This window comes from Cariama cristata, unplaced genomic scaffold (assembly GCF_000690535.1).
Source record: "Cariama cristata isolate BGI_N322 unplaced genomic scaffold, ASM69053v1 scaffold1699, whole genome shotgun sequence".
In the NCBI taxonomy this organism is placed as follows: Eukaryota; Metazoa; Chordata; class Aves; order Cariamiformes; family Cariamidae; genus Cariama; species Cariama cristata.
Genome location: NW_009635064.1, coordinates 56,575 through 69,378, shown reverse-complemented (window position 1 = coordinate 69,378; position 12,804 = coordinate 56,575). Strand labels below are relative to the sequence as shown.

The 12,804-nt window shown below is 48.0% G+C and overlaps 1 protein-coding gene across 1 annotated transcript in view; it reads left to right on the top strand.

Moving 5' to 3' along the window:
• LOC104167188 (dysferlin-like) overlaps positions 1 to 12,804 on the top strand; it is a gene marked incomplete at its 5' end in the record, with an annotated part of 61,182 nt that overhangs the window by 40,836 nt on the left and 7,542 nt on the right. Inside the window, 2 exons of the mRNA XM_009707373.1 lie at positions 724 to 865; positions 11,095 to 11,194. Of these exons, the coding sequence (XP_009705675.1) occupies positions 724 to 865; positions 11,095 to 11,194 (242 nt within the window). The remainder of the gene's footprint in view (positions 1 to 723; positions 866 to 11,094; positions 11,195 to 12,804) is intronic.

The following is a 12,804-nucleotide window of genomic DNA, read 5'->3' as shown; positions in this document are numbered from 1 at the left end:
GGCAGAATGAAAACCCGACAGCTGCAAGACTCACAGCTGGAAAAAAGCAGTTGTTATGGAAAGTTTTCAGTTTGCCCCTGGACTGGTTACGGAGTGAGCAGAGCAAGCTCTGTTAGACCAGGAGGGGAACCGTGCTGCGAGGAGCTGCCTCTAACGGGAGCGGCTGGGGACCACCCTGGCCACTCTGGGATTTTCCTGGGGAAGAACTTCATGGCCATTTAGGACTTTCAGATAATAATCTTTGAGAAATCAACAGAGAACAGAGGGGAAAAAATGGCCCTTTGGTCCTTTAGCATGGTTGACTCATCAACAGGACTGGCTTTAGGCGATAACTACAAGGTCAGTTGGTTGGGGTGGCTGCAAAGGGGAACGGAGCTCTCACCAAGGCAGGTTAGAAGCTGATGTGTGCTTATGGATGGGTAAGTGACAACTTTGAGCCAGAGCTTAAGGCGGTGTTGAGTCTTTAAAACATCCATAAAACTCAGGAGAGGGAGGGGAAGAGATTGCAGAGCTTCTCAAGCTGCTACCACCAGCACTGGTTCACCTCCCAACGCTGCAGGGGCTGTTGCATTCCCTCTCAAGTCTTCTACAGGCTCCAGGTTACCCCTACAGATAGCAGCCACAGGCATTTTATTGCCTGCCCGTGGCCACTGTGACACTGAGTGAACTCCAAAACCCTTGGTGTGTTTCTAGTTTTTCATGCAATGTGTTTGCGTTTTGCAGCTGGCTGGTTGGTCACGAGGAGAACAAGCAGAAGACAGATGTGCACTACAGGTCTATGGGAGGAGAGGGCAACTTCAACTGGAGATTCATCTTCCCCTTTCACTATCTCCCTGCTGAGCAAATGTGCTACGTCGCAAAAAAGGTGAGTGTCCCTGGACAGATCTTTATGCCTCCTCGTAGTAACTCTGGGGTGAGGTGTGCTGCGTGATCTAAGACATGCGCAGCACAAATGGAGCTATGCAAGGCTCAGCCTTACTGCTGTTTTATTTGAAACACAAAACTGTGGACAGGTGGGGAAACTGGTTGAAAAAATCCACATTTTGAATACAACATTTGTGGGGTCAGAATTAGAGGTGGCTTTGTGGAGAGATTGACCCCCCAGGAAAGACTCCCCTGGACTAGAAGCAGCTGAATATTGGTGCAGTGGTGTCAAAGTACTCTCCATGTTGCACGGGACTTCCAAGATGCCTACTCAACAACAGGGTTACTCCAAAGATGGAGATGGCATTTCCATGGGGATGGTTAGGTACCCACCTCTGCTCTCCAGCATGGCATAATGGGCATCATGCTGTACAGAAACTTCACAGAAGGGCTAAAGAGAGGTGAAAGGAAGGAGCTGCCTCCAAGTACGTGAAGGGGTATGCAGGAGGGACGTGTAGGGGAACGTGGTTGGGGTGTAGCATTGATGCACAGATGGGAAAAAAAGCTTTGGTTTGGGATTCAGGGTGAAGATGCCCTTGGTCTAATAAGAGAGCTGTGTGCTTGACTGGAGATTAAAAGAGGATGGGATTTTGGCCCCCTCATTCCTACATCTGTAGTTGGCTGTTGCTTCTGGTGTTCCTTAGGTAAGTTAGTGCGATGCGATTATCAAAGGTGGACTGGGAGTTGCAGGGAGGGAAGGAAGCAGGGATGGCGTTGAATCATAGAATCATGATGGTTGGAAGAGACCTCAAAGATCGTCAAGTCCAACCGTATACCCAACGCCACCATGCCCACTAAACCATGTCTTGAAGTGCCACATCTAAATGTTTTTGGAATGTGCATACATGGGGTGCATACATGGAATAACACTGGTGAAAACTGGACTGGCTCTCAAGGTACGTTTTAGGAGAGGGAGATCTAGTCCCTTAAATGTCCTGCTCATCACCTGGAGATTAAGAGGAGTATTGTTGGGTCTGTGGGTCTGTGTGGACAGCAGGGACAACCCCTGCTTTTGAGACTCGGTCCTGTTCTGTGACACCTCCCTCAAAGCTCAAACCCCTTCAGCCACCCAGCCCCTCATTTTTAGCCTTGCTCCCTGCCTTGCCGCTGGGAATTCCACCTTGGTGTTTGTTGAATAGGGGGTGCCCAAAGACGCCTCATTTCAGTGGGACCATCTGCATCCACAAAGCTCACCTGGGACCCTCATCCCAGCTTGTTTTGTGGGGCCAGCAAGGTCCCAGCACAGTCTGGGCTGGAACTGGTGCTTTGGCGGGGAAGATGCTGAGCGAATTCCCCATCCCTCGAGCCAGACGATCCCCGCGAGGAGGCCTAGCTTCAAAATGAATCGCTGGATAGTTAAAGTGATTGACAGAATCATAGCCGTACCCATTTCACGCTTCATGTTAAACAAATCAAAAGTACAGTGTGTACTACATTCAATTATCCCGCTTTGAAAAAGCAAAGACCCCCCTATAAACCATTTAAGAAAATACATCCCACTGTGCTGATATTGATTCTCCTCTGACCACATGTCTGCCAACACTGTATCAGAAAATAAACAGCTTGTAAAACCTCTCTGTAAAGGAAAAAATAATGAATGAAAAGCCATGCTTTGTATTTGTGGGACACATTCCGCTCTGGCAATTTTTGATCTCACCATGTGCTGTTTGAACTCCAGGTTCATTACTGCTGCTGTAAAAGCCCATGCACCGAACTTTAAACGCAGGCGATGGAAAGTGGAATTTAAATCAAAACGGTCAGATGGCAAATTCTGAGCTGCTAAAAGCCACCTGCACCCAGCCTTGCTGGTGTTGGCCCTCGGAGAGAGCACTGCTGGGAGGAAAGCAGCCTTCAATGTGCTCTCCTTTGTTCGCTCCACTCACCTCCTCGCAGACTGGAGCTCCCTTTAGCGTTGCAGGACGGACTGTAGGAATGGGTCACCCCAACCCAGGTTGCAAATATTCTCCCAAAAGAACAAGGATGCCACTGGGCACAGGGTCTCCGCGATGTTTAGTTCTGATGTGCACGTCTCCGGGGAGCTGGGAGGCTGCAAACCCAGGGAAAACCCAGGTGCCACGTGGTGGAACCAGACCCTGAAGCCTTGGGATGGCTAGTGGTAGCCAGGATTGTTTAATCCTTGACACAGCACTGGAAGTTTTGGGAACATCATCTCCAAAGCTCCAAAGTGCTGTGATTGCTTGGGGTTTCAAGGCTTCAGTCTTCCCATGGGACACCTCAAGGGAAAGCAGGAGCCTGTAAATCCTCTGAGTATCAATTCAACTTCTAGATTGGAAGTGTAGGCTCTTATTCCTACTTTTCTAAACGTTTTAACCACTTCAGAATATTTTTTCCATCCATATCTTCTCTTGCCTCTGTGACGTCATAAAGATTTGGCTTCTCCTTCTGAAAAAGGAATTTACCCCATTCTGAATTTCAAAAAAATCCCCACGAAAGAGGAAAGTCCATCTTTGGGACGGCTCTTCTGAAAATATGTAAATGCATGTTTCTTGAACATCGTCTCTCAGCATTTATTCAGAATTTCCTTCTTCTGTTCTCTCTTCTTTTTGTGCCATTTTTCTCTAGCCGCTGTGGACAGGTCAAGCCATGTCATTTGTGCAGCCACCGCACGCTTGCATCTTGCCGAGTCCTGCAAGACGACAGTTCCTTAGGCTGCAAATCGTGCATTCATTCTGATGAAAGGGTCAATGCACGTTGCATGTGGGAGCGCTCTTATTTCACAGGGGGAGCTGGGGTGGAAAGGTAGACTCACACCCCTGACACGTTTGCATAAAATTGCATATTGACTTAAATAGGGGAGGAACAGGCAGGTCCAGGTCCCAGATGAGTATGATGCTCTGCTGCCAACGAGCAGAAGAGCAGATGTCTGCAGGGTTTAAACTTTAGAACCCCAGGTCTAAGCCTGGAAGGTCTTGACTCTTGCAGACGGTGTTATCAGATGGTCATGGTACAGCCAGAGGCTACCGAGAGCAATGCCGAGGTAGGCTGAGTGTGGATCACGTTTCACTGGGCATCCATTCAGAGAGGCGCCCAGCTCCCACGTCTCACAGGCGCTGTGGAGGTGGAAAAGGCATGAAATTGATTTTGACATGTTCAGCTTCAAATGCCAATTATAGCAGTAGCTGAATATAGCTGCCAAATCTGAATTCTAGATGTCCTCTAGGGCAGAAAAAGCTTGACACTGAGTGTCTGAGCAAATGTCATCTGCGTAAATGAACATTCAGGGTGGAATTTCAAGAGCATCCCAATATACAAGTTAAAAACTACTGGTGCTTGAGTGGACCTGGAAACAAACCACTAGGCTGGAGCTTCCAAGACCTGGCTGGGTTGTTCATATGCCATCTGAAAACAGTTGCATAAAAGAAATTCCAGGAGATGAACATAATAAGTATGGGAACATTATTGGTGATTTCAAGTCCGTGTCATGCCATGCCACTGCCAGAAACCAGACCGAGGAACATAGCTGTTGTCTTCATACTTGTTCTGCTGCTAGACTTTGGTGTTAGGTGTCAGCAAGAAAATGAAGTATTGATGCCAGAACACAAAAGATTCTGTTTTGCAAAGACAAAGAGAGCCACTGGAAGAGGACCCATCCCACTACTGTAGAAGAAACTGCAAGTGACTGTCTGGTTGATTCAGCGGGAAGGTTGGGGCAGTCGCGGTGAGGCTCCTTTTCAAGGAGCTCTTACGTTCATTTCATTTCTTCCACTTTGTGCTTTCAACTAAAGTTTTAAGCAGATTAATTGCAACCTGCCTGGGCACAAAACCACACTAACTTTGAGTTGGAGGTCTTTGGACATCTGGCAGTGGTGGGTGCGTGCTGGTCGCATGGCTAGATGTAGGTGGTCCTGTAGGACAATCCCAGGAATAACCCTGTGGCTGTGAGGTACCGGCGAGGATTGCACATCTCTCTCTCAATAACTGAGACCCTATTTCTGCAAGGTGCAGCTGAAGTCTCCAAGTTTGCTGGCTCTGGCCTTGAATATAACAACAAACCTGGCGTTTGGAAGGGTTTTTTGTATAACTGGTCAGCTGGTGCCATCCCAGAAATAATACTAGAGGTAGGTCTTTGCGAGCGATGTGAGAAAACGGGAGGTTTGGGGTCTTAAACCCACCCAGAGAGAGAAGTGCAAAGGCATTGGAGGGAAAAGCAGGGAAGAAGGGGCTGTAACTCACAGCTTGTTTTGCTCTATTGCTGAGGGGAGCCAAGAATAAATTCCTCCCTCCCTGGCGCTGAGGGTTTCCCAGCTCCATCTGGTTTCATCGATTCTGTTTACTTGGCCTGCAAATTCATTTTAGTGTCCTGACATCTTCCTGGTACTGACAGCTCCGACCTGTAATGGGTCAGACCCTCACCTGGGGCAGATCAGCCGATGCATCCCTCCGTGCCCAGCAGATTCGCACCAGCTGGGGACGCGGAGCCGGTGCCAGCATTGGGGCACATGGGGACGTCCCCGGTGCGACTGGTTTTGCACGGGGGATGCTCACACCATGCAGTGATGGCTCGTAGCATGATGCTCCAAATCAGCTGAGAGCTCGTGGGCAGCCTGGGCTTGATGTATTTGTCAGAGAGGGCAAGAGTTTACCCTGGAGGTGAGTGCGTGGCCTCTCCATCATTTAATTTTTATAAAAAAATAAAAAGCCAGGCATGTGAAGTTTCTGCAACTGGGTCCCTGTGTCATCCCCTTGTTCTGTTACAGTCATCACCGAATCTCCAGGGTGTACAAAGAAATCTCTGTGCTCTGGTTGGTTTTAGTTTGAAATTTTGAGTGTCAAGCACTGATTTTTGTTAAGAACAGTTAATGTTTTATTAGATTGAAATTTTCATTCCTCTTTGGTGTCAGAAAGTTAAAAAAAAGGCTATTGCCTTTTAATTTTTGACTTTTTCCTCTCCTGTTTCCTGTCCTTTGTCGTGTCCTTCCCTGCTTTTCTTGGTGACATCAGAAAACAAAGCTAAACACAAAATGTTCCTTTTCCTTCCACTTTTAGCCAAAATGCAACATTTTGAATGGGCTCCAAGTACATTTTTTTTCCAGAGGAAGGCAGAGTTAGACAAGGCAGTCATATATTACGTATTTTAATGGGACTGCAGCAAGCGGATACAACGACACAGGAGTCTTCTGTAATAGGACAGGGACAGCAGTCATGACCTGGGATGCACCGGCAGCCTCGGTGATATTCAGACAGGAGTTACTGTTGTGACTTTTGATTTCCAATGGATGTATGGAGAGGGGTGAGTAAAGCATGGCTGTGTCGAGAACTGAAGGTCCAACAGTGGTGTTCACAAACTGGCCAGGACTGGGACCCCCCCTGGCTTGGAGCTCCCTAAATGGCTGCGGGATGGCCCCATGTCCCTGGAAAATCCTGATGAGCTCTGCCAGAAGGAAAGCACGGGAGGCTGAGAAAATAGTATTGCAGCAAGTGATTCCAGGGACAGAAATGAGAGTATGTGCCCCAAGGCAAATATTGTGACTATTTCACACTTACGGTGTGGTGATGCCTGGAGTCTTCCTCTAGGTACTGGCAAGGCTGTACCCAAATGTGCAGCAGATGCTGGATGCTTGGGATTTTGTTCAGCTGCCATCCTGATCAGGAGAGGATGCAGAAAACCAAGTGCCATGAGACCTGCAATGCAATTGTCGGAGCTGGCAAAAGCAAGGAGATCAAAGAGGCAAGTTAGTCCCGTAAAAGGGCAATAATGAGCGCTCTCGGCTGGCTGCTTGTTTCAGATACACGAAATGTCCCGATGGGATGAGGGTCAGAGCAGCAGTTTCTCATCACCTTGAAGGACGGCCCTGCAGGACAGCTTGTCCTGGCTCCTGCAGGAGAAGATGCTCTTCTTGGCTGATCCCCAAGGAGGGGTCTCCTGCATGGCCGGGGCTCCCCGGTTGCTGTGGGATGAGGGACCTGGTGCTCTCCCACATCCACATGCTGAAACGGGACAGGTTTGCTTGTGTGCAAACATGCTGGGACCTCTCTGCCTCGCGAAAAAAACGGGATTGCTTCTTACTTTGTATTCCGTAGCACATAAGCAACCCAGAAGAAATGCAGCCCTGTCAACACTTTCCTAGTGATATGAGCTTATTTTTTTTTTCCTGCCTCCCCTACTGCATTATTCACGACCATAAAATATTCACCAGCCTCCCCTCTTCCCCCCCTGCACGGCAAAACAAACCCCCAAACAATAATTCAAGCTCCTTTCCTTCCCATGTCTTGCAAAAGGCTAGGAAATAAATTTCTTGCCCTGGGTTGTTTTTATAGTGAACTTTCGTAGCTAGATTTAATCATGGAGGCGAATTTCACACTGCCTTGAAATGGACCCATAAACTTAGCTCAGCATCAAATTCCTCCTTCCCCAGCCTGCCCTTCCAGCTCTGCTCTGCCGTGTCCCCAGCTTCACGGGGCTCCGAGGAGGAAAGCTTCGCCACCAGCCAAACCACATTTACAGTGTTTTTCCACAAGAAAGGCCAAAGCTGTACAGATCGGGCTAACGTTGTACGAGCTCCACATTGTCACCCGGAAAGGGTCAAATCCTGCCTGAGTCATCCTTCATCAGGCAGGGAGTCCCTGGCAAGGCAGGGCATTGCTCTCAGGGGTAGAGGTGGTGCTGGGGAGGCAGCGGGATGCGAGGGTTTGGGTTTTGTTCGCTTTGAGTGCGGGCAAGTCCTTGGGCGTTGCGATGGGAAGGTGGAACCCCAAAGTCCTGTACATTCACCAGGGATTGTATGGTCAGTCCTGGGGCCACTTGTCCAATTGGGTTTCATTGTGTGGGAGATGACCATAAGGCACCGCAGAATCCGCTGGCTCCGACCTGGGTCCAAGGTGTTCTCCTCCTGTCCTGGGAGAGCTCAGCCAGCACCACAGATGGGAAAGGAGCTCACCAAGAGGAGGGAAATTGCTGCAGCAACTCAGAGACCAGGGCAGCGATTTGGGTCACACAACAGCCTGCTCCTTTACCTGGTTCCTCTTCTCTCCCCATCAGGACACTGATGGGATTGTGTCTTCCAGCAGGCAGAGAGCAGAGCTGCCATCACCACCTGTCCCTTTCAGAGAGGCTGCTCAAGTGCCAGGTTTTGCTCACATTCACATGGATGGGATGGTGCAAAGAGAAGGTCCAATGTGTGCTTGGAGAGGTGCTTCAACCCAGACAATGGCATAGGGATGCTCTTGGATCATGGACACGTCTGAGGAATGCAGATGTGGTGAAATCAGCCTCTGAGCCAGGGACGTGAGGTATCACTGGAGAGGAAGAGGCACCTGTAGGATGTTTCATCCTCTCCCTAGCTGAGCATCAGGACAAGAGGGCATAGTCTCAAACTGCGCCAGGGGAGGTTCAGGCTAGAAATGAGGAGGCATTTCTTCACAGAGAGGGTCGTTAGGCATTGGAATGGGCTGTCCAGGGAGGTGGGGAGTCACCATCTCTGGAGGGGCTTAAGGAAAGACTGGAGCTGGCACTTAGTGCCATGGTCTAGTTGACATGGGGGTGTTAGGGCAAAGGTTGGACTCAAAGATCCCAGAGGTCTCTTCCAGCCAAATCGATTCTATGATTCCGTCATTCTGTGATTCTGAGCATAGACGGGGTGCCTGAATTACCCCAGCAAGGGGCTCGTGGTGTCTCGCTGTGGTGCACACCACAGGAGAAGGGTCTTCTTCCATCTTGCAGACCCCAGATGAACCTTTCCATGACCATGGTGAGGTCATTTGGCCGCCTTCTGCTTTAGACATGGGTACATGGTTCCTGGGGGCTTTCTCCTCTGGATGACTAGCAACCTTTCTGCTGTGCAGGACTCAACCAACATATGGGAAAGGGAAGAATCACCATAAGCTCTTTCGCTTTTTAGCAGTTTTAATTTAAAATGACTTATTAGCTGGGAAAACACAACCCCCCCCTTGGATAAACATACATTTTAATACATTGCGATGAGCGGAGAGGGAGGGATGGAAGTTTCCATTGACTTTATTTTATTTTTCTAGATTATAGAATATTTAAAATGCATAAATAAAATGCTCCGTTGCAAAAATGCTGGTGTGTTTTTCCAAAGCAAGACGGGGAATGGAGCTAAATTGAAATATAACCATCCAGAGTGATCTCTTAAAGTGAAACCAGTTTCAATGGGATTTAAGTGCCCACAGTCTCCCTGCTTGAATATTTATGTTCTTATGGAGTGTGACACATTCTTCCCCCCCGCCTTTTTTTTTTTAATAATGCACGATATAATGAATCAGAGTCTTGTAGCCACCGTGGTGAATTTATGGTGCTACGTATGTGTCATGAATGATGCTGAAGTTTCCTGGTTTTAATTAAATCTGTTCCGTTTATGATACTGCCATGTTGCAAGAGTGCGGCAGGAGGCATTGCCCACAGGACACACCTCTGAGCCTGTGTCAGCAGACACCGGCCGTGACTCTACCTCCTCTTTGTGAGCGTTGGCTGGAGCCAGAAATAACAAGACTTCGGCTTTCTGTGCCTCTCTGTCTCTCTCCTTCTGTCCCAACACTTCTTAGTCCTAACTCTCAGGCATCTCGTGCCATCCCAGAGGTGGTATTAGATCCCTGTTGGGAAATGTTACTGGTTGCAACCACATAAATAACAAATTTTGTGGCGTGGGCACATATCCACCATATATTATAATGATGCGACCGCAAACTCATTGTCACAGTAATGGGATTCAAACCATCCTTGTTAGAGAAGTCTAATCTAAATGTTCCCCCCGATGGCTTTTTGGGGAGTGTTGGTCTGACTGTCCAGAAGGCAAACCATCTGCCTTGCTGTTGACCTACCCACAGTAGTAACCGGGCCACTGCAGTTGCAAACTTCTCATGAGTGGGTGTTTTGTAAATCATCTCCTTTCCAGAAAGCAGAATTCGCTGCCTTGTCCTAGTGCTGAGCTCCCACACAGATGCTGTCCCCGAGGCAGTGGCTGTTACTTATTACTGTGGCCAGATTGCAGAACTGATGGATGGCAGCTCCTGCACTGCACAAGGGCTTGGTAAATGCCGATAATCAGAAGAGATGCTCACAGTGTAATTTTCATTCCAGGTGCTTTGCAAATAGGCTTCTGGGATTGCTGCAAAACCTTTCCACAGGTTGTCACAGCAGCTGTAGTGGCAGGGAACAGACAAAAAACAACAAGAAGGCCATATAGACAGTGACAGCTCTCACATCATAAGGACTGAAATAAGGTGTCGCAGTGCCACTGCTCAGTTGGTTGTACAGAGAACCAGGCTGTGGTCATCATGACTTGCTGGTGCTCTGAATCTCTCCTTTCTTGCACTTAGATGTAGTAATAAATATGGCAAACATGTATGCAGCTTGGCAGCAGCCCAGTGTAATATTAACAGCAGATCTGCTGGGATACCATGTCCAACTCTAGCATTCACCTGTCCTGAGGACGAAAATCTGGGAGATGTGCAGAAAAGATGAACAAAGTCATTTGAGAACTGGGGAACTCACCACACAGTGAGCTGCTATGAAAGCCTCAGTCTCTTTCTTTACATATTCATGCTTAGTAAGTAAAGTCGGGAACCATAGGTTACCCGCAGGTGGTAGAGGTGTTTGCTGGTCTTGAGTTGACCAACTGCAAGCCAACAGCTTACGATAGACCTGGCAGCAGATCAGAGCTGTGGTGCATCCAGACTTGTGCAGGGCTCTGGCTGCTGGCAGAACTGGGCTGAGAGATGGGCAGAAGGGGAAGGGATGTATTTTAATTGGCTACCATAAGTGCTTATTTTAATGTTATTCCTATATGTTTCCATTAATTAAGAAGAAGGTGAAGTTTGGCAGCACAGGCACTCAACACTCATCGCTCTCTTCACCTCAGAGAGTCACCCTCATCTAAATCGTGTGAATACGATGCTGTCACCCAAAAACCCCTATTTGCAAGCTCATGGTGCCTGTTTGTTAAAACATTGTCACTAAATGAAGGCACACGTTGATACCAACTCACCTTCCAGAAGCATCTTGGGTCCAAGAACTGGCCAGAGCCAGTGGTGTCCTCCTGTGGCTCTGGCCATGCAGAGCTGGAGCAGGACACACCAAGAACATTGTGGTACAGGACTTCCACTGCTGGGAGATGAGGGTAGCCAGGCTCTGCCCACTTCTACTAACAAGGCTTTTGTTTTTCCTTGGTTTCTTTTCCGGCGTTACTTTAGGAGCACTTCTGGAGCTTGGACAAGACAGAAAACAAGATTCCACCACAGCTGATCTTCCAGATCTGGGACAATGACAAGTTCTCTTTTGATGACTATTTGGGTAAGTTGGGAGAGGTTTTTGGCTCCATCTCTGCTGATGCAGACAGGAAGGAATAAATTACTGAATCCTTTCAGGATATGAAGAAAGTGTAACAAGACCAGTTTAAGCCGCTGAATAGGATTCAGTGTCAGCATAAGTTCAGGACTGCTGATAAGTGGTTTGTGTTAGGCAGATTTCCAGTCTCAGCCTGCGGCAGCCTGTTCCTGGGCTGACATAAAGTTGAGAGCATCACCAAATCCAACACAGCCACCACCTTCCAGGAAGGTCCCAATTCTCCGTGACTGAACTGAGTCTGTGCTGAAATGTTCTCATCAGGGCTAACCGCGTATTTGAGCTGAGACCACCAGGCAGGATCACTGACCTGCCTTGCCTTACCTTCGTGTTTAGACAGGAACACAACTCGATCCAACATTTACCTTTTTCAGTGCTAGCCTCGTTAATCATCCTCAGAAATCTGAGTTTAGGTCAAGAAGAAAAGAAAACAAAACCCTCTAATAGGAAGGATAGCAGAGCCGTGCAGCAGACTACCTGTGCAGAAACGGGAGGCTTCAGCATTACGAGTTTTCTGATTGGATCTTGTTCTATCTTTCTTTTTGCCACTTAAAAAAAAAATCAAAAACTTCACTGAGGAAGTATGTGATCAAGATCCTTTTAAATCCTGCCTTTGATTAATTACCGAGGATGAGTGCTGAAATAACCTCTCCGAGGTGCGTTTTCCAGTTCTGGCTCTGCACGTCAGGAGCTCTTGACTGCCAACCCTAATTCTTTGCAAATTCCAGCAAGTAAAAGTGGTCCTTGGCTTTTGCAAAGTGCTTTTCATCAACGGACTTCAAAAATGTTTCACAACAAACCTGATCTGTGCTGTTATTGCTGCTGGTTGCAAGAATCTGTGGCACAGAAAAGCTGCAAACACAAGAGTGATATTGAATGTGAGTCGTCCACGGTAGTGGAAAAGCTGCCGTCCCTCAGCTGAGCCACAGGACCAGACCCTGTGTACGTCCTTGGCTGTTCCCAACTGTAAGGTAGCTTGGTGGAGCAATGTAAATTAAATACAGGCACTTTCAACTGACACTTGGAGAGCTGAGCTCGGATTTCCTAAAGGCTGGATAAGTGCGCTAATTACCGGATCATGCTGACTGAGAAGGAAGCTATCAATTTTGTGGGATATCCTTCATATTTGGTCTGCTGCAATTACTGACCTGCGTGGGGCAATTAAATAGCCTATTTGGAGATCTACAAGCCTCCTGCCCAATGCTCTTATACTGACTGCCCTCTGGGTGCGTACAATATGAGTTTCACCTAAATCTCTTAGTCTTCGTTGAAAATCTCAGCCTGGGTGGTTGGCTTCAGTGCAAATCATCCTACATTACAGCTGCGTACGTCAGCAGATGTTTTGCAGCATCTTCGAGAAGTTGTTCGTGGCTCAGGTCTTCCCAAGCACAATGGTGATGCCAAGTGTTGGATTTCTAGGAAGAACCACTGGCTAAAATTAATGTTATGCTTGGGAAGAGGCCAACACTTGAGCCTGCTCTTCCCCTTGCTATTGTATGGGTGTCTGCCCAAGCTCCCTGAGGTCAGGCAGGTGCCACAGTGAATATTTCTTCAGGGAA